Source organism: Bombina bombina, chromosome 4, assembly GCF_027579735.1.
Source record: "Bombina bombina isolate aBomBom1 chromosome 4, aBomBom1.pri, whole genome shotgun sequence".
Lineage (NCBI taxonomy): Eukaryota > Metazoa > Chordata > Amphibia > Anura > Bombinatoridae > Bombina > Bombina bombina.
In genome coordinates this window covers 1,160,594,833-1,160,607,312 of record NC_069502.1, presented here as the reverse complement: position 1 = coordinate 1,160,607,312, position 12,480 = coordinate 1,160,594,833, and the positions used below count along the sequence as shown (strand labels likewise).

Below are 12,480 nucleotides of genomic sequence, written 5' to 3'. Positions count from 1 at the left end.
AAAAAGTCTTTTAAATCTTCTCTCTCTACAGATGAATTTTTAAATGAACACCATCATTCTGATTCTTTGGACTCTTCTAGTTCAGAGGATTCTGTCTCAGAGATTGATGCTGATAAATCTTCATATTTATTTAAGATGGAATTTATTCGCTCTTTACTTAAAGAAGTACTAATTGCTTTAGAAATAGAGGATTCTAGTCCTCTTGATACTAATTCTATACGTTTGGATAAGGTTTTTAAAGCTCCTGCGGTTATTCCAGAAGTCTTTCCTGTTCCTAATGCTATTTCTGCAGTAATTGCTAAGGAATGGGATAAATTGGGTAATTCATTTACTCCTTCTAAACGTTTTAAGCAATTATATCCTGTTCCGCCTGACAGGTTAGAATTTTGGGACAAAATCCCTAAAGTTGATGGGGCTATTTCTACCCTTGCTAAACGTACTACCATTCCTACGTCAGATGGTACCTCGTTTAAGGATCCTTTAGATAGAAAAATTGAATCTTTTCTAAGAAAAGCTTATCTATGTTCAGGTAATCTTCTTAGACCTGCTATATCATTGGCTGATGTTGCTGCAGCTTCAACTTTTTGGTTGGAAACTCTAGCGCAACAAGTAACAAATCGTGATTCTCATGATATTATTATTCTTCTCCAGCATGCTAATAATTTCATCTGTGATGCCATTTTTGATATTATTAGAGTTGATGTTAGATTTATGTCTCTGGCTATCTTAGCCAGAAGAGCTTTATGGCTTAAGACTTGGAATGCTGATATGGCTTCTAAATCAACTCTACTTTCCATTTCTTTCCAGGGAAACAAATTATTTGGTTCTCAGTTGGATTCTATTATTTCAACTGTTACTGGTGGGAAAGGAACTTTTTTACCACAGGATAAAAAATCTAAAGGTAAAAACAGGGCTAACAATCGTTTTCGTTCCTTTCGTTTCAACAAAGAACAAAAGCCTGATCCTTCGTCCTCAGGAGCAGTTTCAGTTTGGAAACCATCTCCAGTCTGGAATAAATCCAAGCCTGCTAGAAAGGCAAAGCCTGCTTCTAAGTTCACATGAAGGTACGGCCCTCATTCCAGTTCAGCTGGTAGGGGGCAGGTTACGTTTTTTCAAAGAAATTTGGATCAAATCTGTTCACAATCTTTGGATTCAGAACATTGTTTCAGAAGGGTACAGAATTGGTTTCAAGTTGAGACCTCCTGCAAAGAGATTTTTTCTTTCCCATGTCCCAGTAAATCCAGTGAAAGCTCAAGCATTTCTGAATTGTGTTTCAGATCTAGAGTTGGCTGGAGTAATTATGCCAGTTCCAGTTCCGGAACAGGGGATGGGGTTTTATTCAAATCTCTTCATTGTACCAAAGAAGGAGAATTCCTTCAGACCAGTTCTGGATCTAAAATTATTGAATCGTTATGTAAGGATACCAACGTTCAAGATGGTAACTGTAAGGACTATATTGCCTTTTGTTCAGCAAGGGAATTATATGTCCACAATAGATTTACAGGATGCATATCTGCATATTCCGATTCATCCAGATCATTATCAGTTCCTGAGATTCTCTTTTCTAGACAAGCATTACCAATTTGTGGCTCTACCGTTTGGCCTTGCTACAGCTCCAAGAATTTTCACAAAGATTCTCGGTGCCCTTCTGTCTGTAATCAGAGAACAGGGTATTGTGGTATTTCCTTATTTGGACGATATCTTGGTACTTGCTCCGTCTTTACATTTAGCAGAGTCTCATACGAATCGACTTGTGTTGTTTCTTCAAGATCATGGTTGGAGGATCAATTTACCAAAAAGTTCTTTGATTCCTCAAACAAGGGTAACCTTTCTGGGTTTCCAGATAGATTCAGTGTCCATGACTCTGTCTTTAACAGACAAGAGACGTCTAAAATTGATTACAGCTTGTCGAAACCTTCAGTCACAATCATTCCCTTCGGTAGCCTTATGCATGGAAATTCTAGGTCTTATGACTGCTGCATCGGACGCGATCCCCTTTGCTCGTTTTCACATGCGACCTCTTCAGCTCTGTATGCTGAACCAATGGTGCAGGGATTACACGAAGATATCTCAATTAATATCTTTAAAACCGATTGTTCGACACTCTCTAACGTGGTGGACAAATCACCATCGTTTAATTCAGGGGGCTTCTTTTGTTCTTCCGACCTGGACTGTAATTTCAACAGATGCAAGTCTCACAGGTTGGGGAGCTGTGTGGGGATCTCTGACGGCACAAGGAGTTTGGGAATCTCAGGAGGTGAGATTACCGATCAATATTTTGGAACTCCGTGCAATTTTCAGAGCTCTTCAGTTTTGGCCTCTTCTGAAGAGAGAATCGTTCATTTGTTTTCAGACAGACAATGTCACAACTGTGGCATACATCAATCATCAAGGAGGGACTCACAGTCCTCTGGCTATGAAAGAAGTATCTCGAATTTTGGTTTGGGCGGAATCCAGCTCCTGTCTAATCTCTGCGGTTCATATCCCAGGTGTAGACAATTGGGAAGCGGATTATCTCAGTCGCCAAACGTTGCATCCGGGCGAATGGTCTCTTCACCCAGAGGTATTTCTTCAGATTGTTCAATTGTGGGGGCTCCCAGAGATAGATCTGATGGCCTCTCATCTAAACAAGAAACTTCCCAGGTATCTGTCCAGATCCCGGGATCCTCAGGCGGAGGCAGTGGATGCATTATCACTTCCTTGGAAGTATCATCCTGCCTATATCTTTCCGCCTCTAGTTCTTCTTCCAAGAGTAATCTCCAAGATTCTGAGGGAATGCTCGTTTGTTCTGCTAATAGCTCCGGCATGGCCTCACAGGTTTTGGTATGCGGATCTTGTCCGGATGGCATCTTGCCAGCCATGGACTCTTCCGTTAAGACCAGACCTTCTGTCACAAGGTCCTTTTTTCCATCCGGATCTGAAATCCTTAAATTTAAAGGTATGGAGATTGAACGCTTGATTCTTGGTCATAGAGGTTTCTCTGACTCCGTGATTAATACTATGTTACAGGCTCGTAAATCTGTATCTCGAGAGATATATTATAGAGTCTGGAAGACTTATATTTCATGGTGTCTTTCTCATCATTTTTCTTGGCATTCTTTTAGAATACCGAGAATTTTACAATTTCTTCAGGATGGTTTGGATAAGGGTTTGTCCGCAAGTTCTTTGAAAGGACAAATCTCTGCTCTTTCTGTTCTTTTTCACAGAAAGATTGCTATTCTTCCTGATATTCATTGTTTTGTACAAGCTTTGGTTCGTATAAAACCTGTCATTAAGTCAATTTCTCCTCCTTGGAGTTTGAATTTGGTTCTGGGAGCTCTTCAAGCTCCTCCGCTTGAACCTATGCATTCATTGGACATTAAATTACTTTCTTGGAAAGTTTTGTTCCTTTTGGCCATCTCTTCTGCTAGAAGAGTTTCTGAATTATCTGCTCTTTCGTGTGAGTCTCCTTTTCTGATTTTTCATCAGGATAAGGCGGTGTTGCGAACTTCTTTTGAATTTTTACCTAAAGTTGTGAATTCCAACAACATTAGTAGAGAAATTGTGGTTCCTTCATTATGTCCTAATCCTAAGAATTCTAAGGAGAAATCATTGCATTCTTTGGATGTTGTTAGAGCTTTGAAATATTATGTTGAAGCTACAAAATCTTTCCGTAAGACTTCTAGTCTATTTGTTATCTTTTCTGGTTCTAGGAAAGGCCAGAAAGCTTCTGCCATTTCTTTGGCATCTTGGTTGAAATCTTTAATTCATCTTGCCTATGTTGAGTCGGGCAAAACTCCGCCTCAAAGAATTACAGCTCATTCTACTAGGTCAGTATCTACTTCCTGGGCGTTTAGGAATGAAGCTTCGGTTGACCAGATCTGCAAAGCAGCAACTTGGTCTTCTTTGCATACTTTTACTAAATTCTACCATTTTGATGTATTTTCTTCTTCTGAAGCAGTTTTTGGTAGAAAAGTTCTTCAGGCAGCGGTTTCAGTTTGAATCTTCTGCTTATGTTTTTTGTTAAACTTTATTTTGGGTGTGGATTATTTTCAGCAGGAATTGGCTGTCTTTATTTTATCCCTCCCTCTCTAGTGACTCTTGTGTGGAAAGATCCACATCTTGGGTAGTCATTATCCCATACGTCACTAGCTCATGGACTCTTGTTAATTACATGAAAGAAAACATAATTTATGTAAGAACTTACCTGATAAATTCATTTCTTTCATATTAACAAGAGTCCATGAGGCCCACCCTTTTTTGTGGTGGTTATGATTTTTTTGTATAAAGCACAATTATTCCAATTCCTTATTTTATATGCTTCGCACTTTTTCTTATCACCCCACTTCTTGGCTATTCGTTAAACTGATTTGTGGGTGTGGTGAGGGGTGTATTTATAGGCATTTTAAGGTTTGGGAAACTTTGCCCCTCCTGGTAGGAATGTATATCCCATACGTCACTAGCTCATGGACTCTTGTTAATATGAAAGAAATGAATTTATCAGGTAAGTTCTTACATAAATTATGTTTTATTTTAAAAAACACAATTATTTCTTGAATGCAAGCTATAAATGTACTGCACTCAGCAGAAAGAGTAGGGCAGTGAAGGTAGTCTTTCCTAGGTAGGAGTCTGAGTAAACTAGGTCATTTTAGACACTTGTGCTATGTGTCCCTGTGCCTGTCTTTCAGTGAGGGACCGGCCTTTCTCCATGATGAGAGAGCTGCAGGAGTGGTAGAATTAAGCTGTTTGTGTCTCACCTACCATTTATCTCAATTTCTAATACATTCTATATACTTTCCAGAAATTTCTGAATTATTTTGGCCATAATATGCATATTCACTAATTTTTCCCCAGTGTCATTGAATGCTTTGTTGCAGACAAATACATAAATAAAAAATGCCCTGCAATATTCCTTCAGTATTTTTTTTTTATTAATCCTTTATACCTAGTCAAGTTGGTGACTCACTGGCCACATTTTCACCTTCCAAGGACCCCTGAGAATTCAATACAATACTATAGACATCTAGACTCCCATAATGCATCTCTTCCTTTCCGTATTAACTCTTATTGTAAAAGAAAAAACATACATTTTGATGTGAGTTCACAGCTGGTTGGTTTAAGAGCTTCCTCTACAGAGTACTACAATGGCATCTATCCAATTGCATAATGGATGGTGAACTTTGTTTTCTCCTTAAAGGTATAGGTAAGTCAAAAAAAACTTTGAGTCAAGTACCCGTGTGAAGCTCTATCATTGCAAGGCTACATTTGTGGTTGACACCTATATACCCATGTAGAGCTCTGGTATCGTAGGGGAGACCCTACCTTAATAGAGCCTAACTATTGTTGTTTAATGAGCAGCCTACTTTATCTAGCTGTTGTCTTCCCGAGAACCTATAGCTGATGTTGCTGTCATGCACTTTTTTTAAATGTATTTCTCTATGTACCATTATTTAATTTGTTATTGTATAAAATAAAAACAAGATTAAAATTACTGCATAAGAAGGTGTTTTGCAATGGCTAAACATATGTAAAGATAGTGTGGGGCAGTGGGCGTGGTCTGGTCAGTTGGTGGGTGGAATCGGAAGTGGCGAGTAACATTTTGCTCTGCCTAGTAGCTTAGTACTGGAAATTTTGAGCCCTGATATAACTATTCATGATGCAGTAACTATTAAAAGAACTTTCCTCCCCATGCATAACTGATAAGTCAGTCTGAAGATACATACCTGGATCAGCACACCATTATTTTCACAAATTTGGAAACAACCTTTTGTATTTTGTGTCTGCCCTTCAGTCATATGTTCGTTGTCACAAATGGTCACCAAGCCTCTGGTCATGCCTGTTGCATGCAAACACATTTTTTGTCATATACTTTTTGACCAGGAACAATAAGATGTTGACACTTGTGTTCCACGGTCTGAGAAAGAACTGACCGTCATGATTTGTTATTGCATAACTTATTAGATTGTACTAGGGTGATTCTCATAGCAAGGCAGCAGTCCTTTTTAAGATAAGAATACAGTGGGCCTTATGGACGATACATTCCATTAGACTCTTTCCAGTGATTTTGCGTCCCAGTATGAAATTGACTCACATTCTCATTTCTATATTAGACGCAGGCATTGTTCTGGTGGACAATCTGGAGTAGGTAGGCCTTTTGATACCTAATGGGTTCATTTTATTACACACTCCAACACCCAGAATCACTTTGTTTAATACCATTGGACACCAGCCAAATCTATATGACTCCAGGTGATTGCTTTGGTGATAACTTCTATGTAAGGTTGTGCAGGTTCTTAGTTGAAGTATCCTATGCCAATTTTAATTTGGTATTTGAAACTGAATTCCAGTAAGCCAGACAAATTCTGAAGAAGGCAGCAGAGATTTACTAAATTGAACTATCTCAGTTACCAAGAGGTCCATCCAAGATTTTTTCATAATCAAACACAGAACTGAATGCAGGTCACCATCTTCATATCTTTCTCAATAGGTTAAAAGACAGGAGAAAAACTAACTGGTTCCATAGCTTTCCATACGGATTTCCTGAATGATGGAAGCTGGCAAAACTGCAATATTCAGTTGTATTTATTGCATCATCTCCGTCAATCAATGGTTGAAGATCTCTCTTCTGCAGTTGCTAAAAGCACAGTTTACAGTTATTGGGCAAATGAAGCAGATATCTCTTCTGTTGACCTATGCAATATAGTAGGTTGGAGTCGTCCTTATACATGATACGTTTCTGAAGCACTGTAGGTTGGAACATAAAATACATTTTAAGCATGATTTCCTTGGTCTCATTTGTTCTTTCTTCCCTTCTACTGCTTACTCTTGTATGCTATTTATTGTTTTGGTAGTTCTTTATAGGTGAGTGATTCTAGATTGAGTAAAATCAAAAGAAATTAAATATTTATTTTTAGTTTCCATATCATGCCTTATTTCCTTAAAGGGACACTGAACCCACATTTTTTCTTTCGTGATTCAGATAGAGCATGCATTTTAAGCAACTTTCGAATTTACTCCTATTATCAATTTTTCTTCCTTCTCTTGCATTCTTTATTTGAAAAATAAGGCATCTAAGCTAAGGAGCCAGACAATTTTTGGTTCAGACCATGGACAGCACTTGTTTATTGGTGCTGTCCAATCAGCAAGGACAACCTAGGTTGTGAACCAAAAATGTTCCGGCTTCTAAACTTACATTCTTGCTTTTCAAATAAAGATAGCAAGAGAATTAAGAAAAATTAAAAATAGGAGTAAATTAGAAAGTGGCTTAAAATTGCATGCTCTATCTGAATAAAGAAAGAAACAATTTGGGTTCAGTGTCCCTTTATAAGGTGGAAGTGAATAAAATAGGACAAATAAAATGAACCAAAGCACTTACTATTGTAAGCTGAAGAAATGTTGAGGTAAAATACCTTCCTTTTGTATATATAGATTCTAATGTGATATTTTCTTGTCGGCACATTACAAATATAATTCAACGCTTTCAAATGATTCAGCATATAGATATTATGTCCTTTAACTCAGCTTGTTTAAAATTAGAAATTACACGTATATTTTATAAAGCTAACCTGTTCTCTTTCAGCTCGGTTGCGTGGCATTCACGATGGCTTATTCACTGGCCAAATAGATGCTGTGGATACAAAGAATTCCACCTATAGAGTCTCCTTTGATCGCAATGGTCTCGGAACACATACCATCCCAGACTATGAAGTTCTTGTAAGTTGATTTTTTTTTCTTCTCTTAAAGGACCACTAAATGCAGTACAATTGCATAATTAATAAGTGTACAATAAAAAGACAATGCGATAAAACTTACTCTGAATTTCAAATAAGCAGTAGGTTTCTTTCTGGCAAATTCATTTTTTCTCCCATTTTCCGGACCCTTGTATCATGTGACAGACATCAGCCAATCACAGACTAATATACGTATACCTTTTGCGTTGCACATGCTCAGTAGGATCTTGTTCCTCAGAAAGTGTGAATATATATATATATATATATATATATATATATATATATATATATATATATATATATATATATATATATATATATATATATATATATATATATATACACAAAATACGGAAGGGAACTGCACTCTCATACCGGACCGGGTACACATCCCATGACCCTGCAATTTGTTTTGTAATTTTCCCTATGGTTCTTGCACCCAGACCTGTCTGGGGTTAACTGCTTGTGGCTCTGGGGACAGCACAGCTTCCTGTGAGTGCCAGTGGCACCCAGGGCTGAGCATCTTGCAGGGTCATGGGATGTGTGCCCGGTCCAGTATGAGAGTGCAGATCCCTTCCGTGTTTTGTATATGTCTAGGGTGATTACATATTCCTGTGCACCCTTCCCTTGTTCCCAGTTTGTTTGGATTTGAAAGCTTGCATTGTGTGGCTGTTTTAGGGTCTCAGGTATTGGAAAGGACCTTGACGTGGTACCTGAGATTGTCCCATTTGGCCAGATGCGGTAACTAACCTTTCCATTTTTGCTTTTAAATCTTAGTTGAGAGCTTGTAAGTGAGTCCTGGGTTTTCTCTGTGTGTTGTGTGTGTGTGTGTGTGTGTAGCAAATGATTCAAAGCACTCACTGGTCTTCTGCCATCAAATTAGAAAATTTATTAGGTGACGTTTCGGGACATGTGGCGTCCCTTCTTCCGACAAACTTACAGTGCAAGTGAACAAACTTTTATAAAGGCCTAACAATCTCTCCCCTAGCAAACCTCCAATCTTGTCAAACCGTGTGCAAAACATCAAGACTAAACCATCACATGGTATAGTCATCTCATGGTGTAACAAAGTTATTAAACTTCTCATAAGGTGTTGTAAAGTGTATATCATTCACCCTATGTGCTAATTTTTAATATGTGTCAATAAATGTGAAAGCTGTAAGTTACTAGCACTGATCCATTACAAATAAAATCATATCCAAAACAGCATCTATACCCCTCAGAGTTAAAGTGGATTCTTCCATATAATCAAGGGTAATTAAAAACGCCCCTAATTCCTGATAGGCTAAACCAAGTAACTGCCATAACACCACCAGCAGTGATATCACCCCCCGGACTCAATATACAGACCAACACAGCACATTGAAGCATCGTGAAATATCAAAACCCAATCGATCCCATTGCAGTCAACAAACTGCTCTCACTCGCCATCATCACCAATTATCTGATTGCGATTTATCTAGTAGGGCACCTACACCCTATCGTAACAGTTCACTTGCTGTCATCCAAATCACGCCCATCTAACTACGATAGGCTGTTGAGGACACCCCCCCCATTTCTAATAGGTTCCAATATATACACTAGTAAACCAACCCTCACGTCACACCTCATTGGTACGGGAGGGAGGGGGCGGGCCCACAGTCTCACTACTAAAACATAGAGCAAGCCATCAGGGTCAAACCAAGTCATCACAGTCACACAAGCTCACAATATCAGCCCGTCTCAACAAAAGCAACCCACTCGCACTGTCTAAGTCAGTCAGCTCACCACATCAAAAATCCTATCGTAACGACTCCATTGTAGTGAGCCATAACACACCCATCTCTTGGCGATAGGTATAACCACTAGATCTCGGGGCCACCAGCAATGGGATCATCCACGGGAGGAGTTGGCTGGAAGGCCACCACTCGCACCTTATTCCAACCAAGCTGCTCATCATTTTTTAGGAAGAGGCCCCGGCCGCACACTAGACTGGGGGGGGGGCATGTCCCGCCGCCCACCAACCCGGAGAAGATAGAGAACAATGTCTTCAATATCAGCTCCAGAGAGCTGACTCCAGGGGAGACATCACTATTAAACAAAGGACTTTCGTTTGTACCTTTTGCTAAGATGAATACCTTTAATACACTTGTGGATATTCAGAAATTTGGCAGACAGTTACGTAATATTTTGGAACCACAAGCGACACAACTCAACAGTTTAGAACTGCTGGCACATTTTATCCTAATTCCAACAATGCCTCCATCACCACCTATACGAAATATCTTATGTCATTAGCGCAAGAACCTGGAAAAAATATATGACAGCATGACAACTTGTCTAAGGAAGAACGACTAGCCCTCAAATCCTTAAGAGATGACTCTACGATTGTGATATGACCTGCGGATAAGGGCGGGTCAGTTGTGATAATGAATGCAACAGATTACAAGAAAGAGATTATTCGTCAATTTACAGGTGAGGTAACCTACAAGGTGCTCAACAGAGATCCTACGGTGACATTGAAACGAGAGATTGACAATAAAATATCTCAATGGAAACATGAAGGTGCTATTACTGAACATGAAGCATGCTATTTGCAGAGGGAGTTCCCTATAACCCCTATTTTATACACCCTGCCAAAGATCCACAAGGACCCGATGTGTCCTCCTGGGAGACCTATAGTTTCAGCACGTGGATCTCTCTTACAACCTTTGGCCATATTTATTGATCATTTTCTCCAACCTCTGGTGAAAAGGATGAGATCTTATATACAAGACTCTACAGTATTCATTCAGAAAATCATTGGTTTGAACAACATTAATGAGACAGATCTTTTGGTCACTATGGACGTTTCGAGTCTATATACGGTCATCCCCCATGCATCAGGGATAGCAACAGTAGCCAAGAGTTTGAGATTGATGCCTTACATTGGTCCGCCTGAACACATTCTGATTGAATTGCTGACCATATGCTTAGAAAGAAATTATTTCCTATTTGATAATACATTCTACCTTCAAACTGCAGGCACAGCGATGGGGTCCAATGTGGCCCCATCGCTGGCGAATCCATTTATGGATGATTACGAAACCTCATGGATGAGAGTATATGAGAATATATCTATAAAATTTTATTGTAGATATATTGACAATCTGTTCCTGATTTGGCAGGGTGATGAAGAGTCTTTTAACCAATGGGTTCATACACTCAATACACTTGAGAGTACCATCAGGTTCCAGTATGTGGTCAGTACTAAATCAGTGGATTACTTGGATGTGAGAGTGTTCAAACACTCAGGGATACTTGGCACCACATTGTATAGAAAAAGCACCGACCAAAATACGGTTCTACACGCCAGGAGTTGCCATCAACCATCCCTCATTAGAAATATACCCAAAGCACAATTTCAGCGAGTCAGGCGCAATAACACTGACTCTGAATTATGCAATACTCAACTAACAGAGATGATGGAGAGATTTGTACAGCGAGGGTATAAGAAGAAACATTTGCAGGCTATGCGTAACCAGGTGACTTTGGGAGGAGGAGAAGACATCAAACAAGATGCCACAGAACGTTTAACTTTTGTTACGACCTACTCCCCTGACCAATACCGAATCATGAGAGCGATTAAAGAGGAGTGGAAATTGATTGAAGCCGATGGTACCTTACCATTCAAACGATGGGAAGTTCCACGCCTAGCCTATCGGAGGGGTAGAAGTCTAAGGGACTCCCTCATGAAGACCGATGTGTCACCATTGACCGATAAACAGCTATGGTTAAAGAAAAAGAATGGCTGTTATAAGTGTCTCAGTTGCGTTACTTGCAACAGTATGCAGACAGGGAATTCTTATCAGCACCCTGAGAGGAAGAAAAAATATAAGATCCATTGGTTCCTAACCTGTACAACCACACATATTATATATCTACTCAATTGCCCTTGTGGGAAGTTTTATATTGGAAAGTCAACAGATGATGCCAGAACCAGGATGGATAATCACCGGTCTGGAATAAGAACTGCATTAAAGAGTGGAAAATCTGAACAACCGGTGGCCCAGCACTTTCTTGAAAATGGACATTCAATAACCGATCTCAGGTTTCGCCTAATAGATCACATGCCAAATCTCAGACGTGGTGGAAATAGAGCTAAAATCTTACTCCAGAAAGAGGCCCGCTGGATCCATGAGCTGGGGACATTGGCACCCAAGAGCCCTGAATATACAATCTGGATGGCAAGCCTTCCTGTGATAATAGTTGGCCCTGTTCTAGTTTGTGGCCTATTGCTAACTTGATTGGAGTCTTGTTACATTTATTCTTAATCTTTTCTTGAGTTTGTTTTTTCTTTTTTTTTTTCCTTTTTTCTCTCTTTTCTCTTTCTTTTTTCTTTTTCTTTTCTCTTTTTTTTTTTCTTCTTTTTCTTTTTCTTCTTCCTCCTTTTTATTTTTCTCTCTCTTCTCTTTTACAATTTGAGAGTCCATGGTCCTGATGAGGGATTAATAGGTACCATATGATATTCTTTTGAAATTTCCTCCTATTTACTAAGTTGCAGGGAATTTATCGTTCACACATCTAGTCTTTCTATATTAGCCGAGACCTGGGGTTGACATAGTGAGTTTTGCCCCAGGGCTATAATAATCAGCAGGGATAGGCACATTTGTTTTTAATTTTGTCTAAATTTTAAGTTTTAGCTTTTAATTTTGTATTTTAATTTTTTTATACACACAGTTAATACACTTTGTACACTATTAGTACACGTTAAGTTTTACAATACAAGATTTGAACCTGATCCTAATGTTGT

General features: G+C 39.0%; 1 protein-coding gene across 1 annotated transcript in view; it reads left to right on the top strand.

Annotated features, from left to right (window-relative positions):
• LIN9 (lin-9 DREAM MuvB core complex component) overlaps positions 1–12,480 on the top strand; it is a 257,886-nt gene that overhangs the window by 39,588 nt on the left and 205,818 nt on the right. Inside the window, exons 8-9 of the mRNA XM_053712795.1 lie at positions 7,559–7,692; positions 10,856–11,950. Coding sequence (XP_053568770.1) covers positions 7,559–7,692; positions 10,856–11,950 — 1,229 coding nt within the window. The remainder of the gene's footprint in view (positions 1–7,558; positions 7,693–10,855; positions 11,951–12,480) is intronic.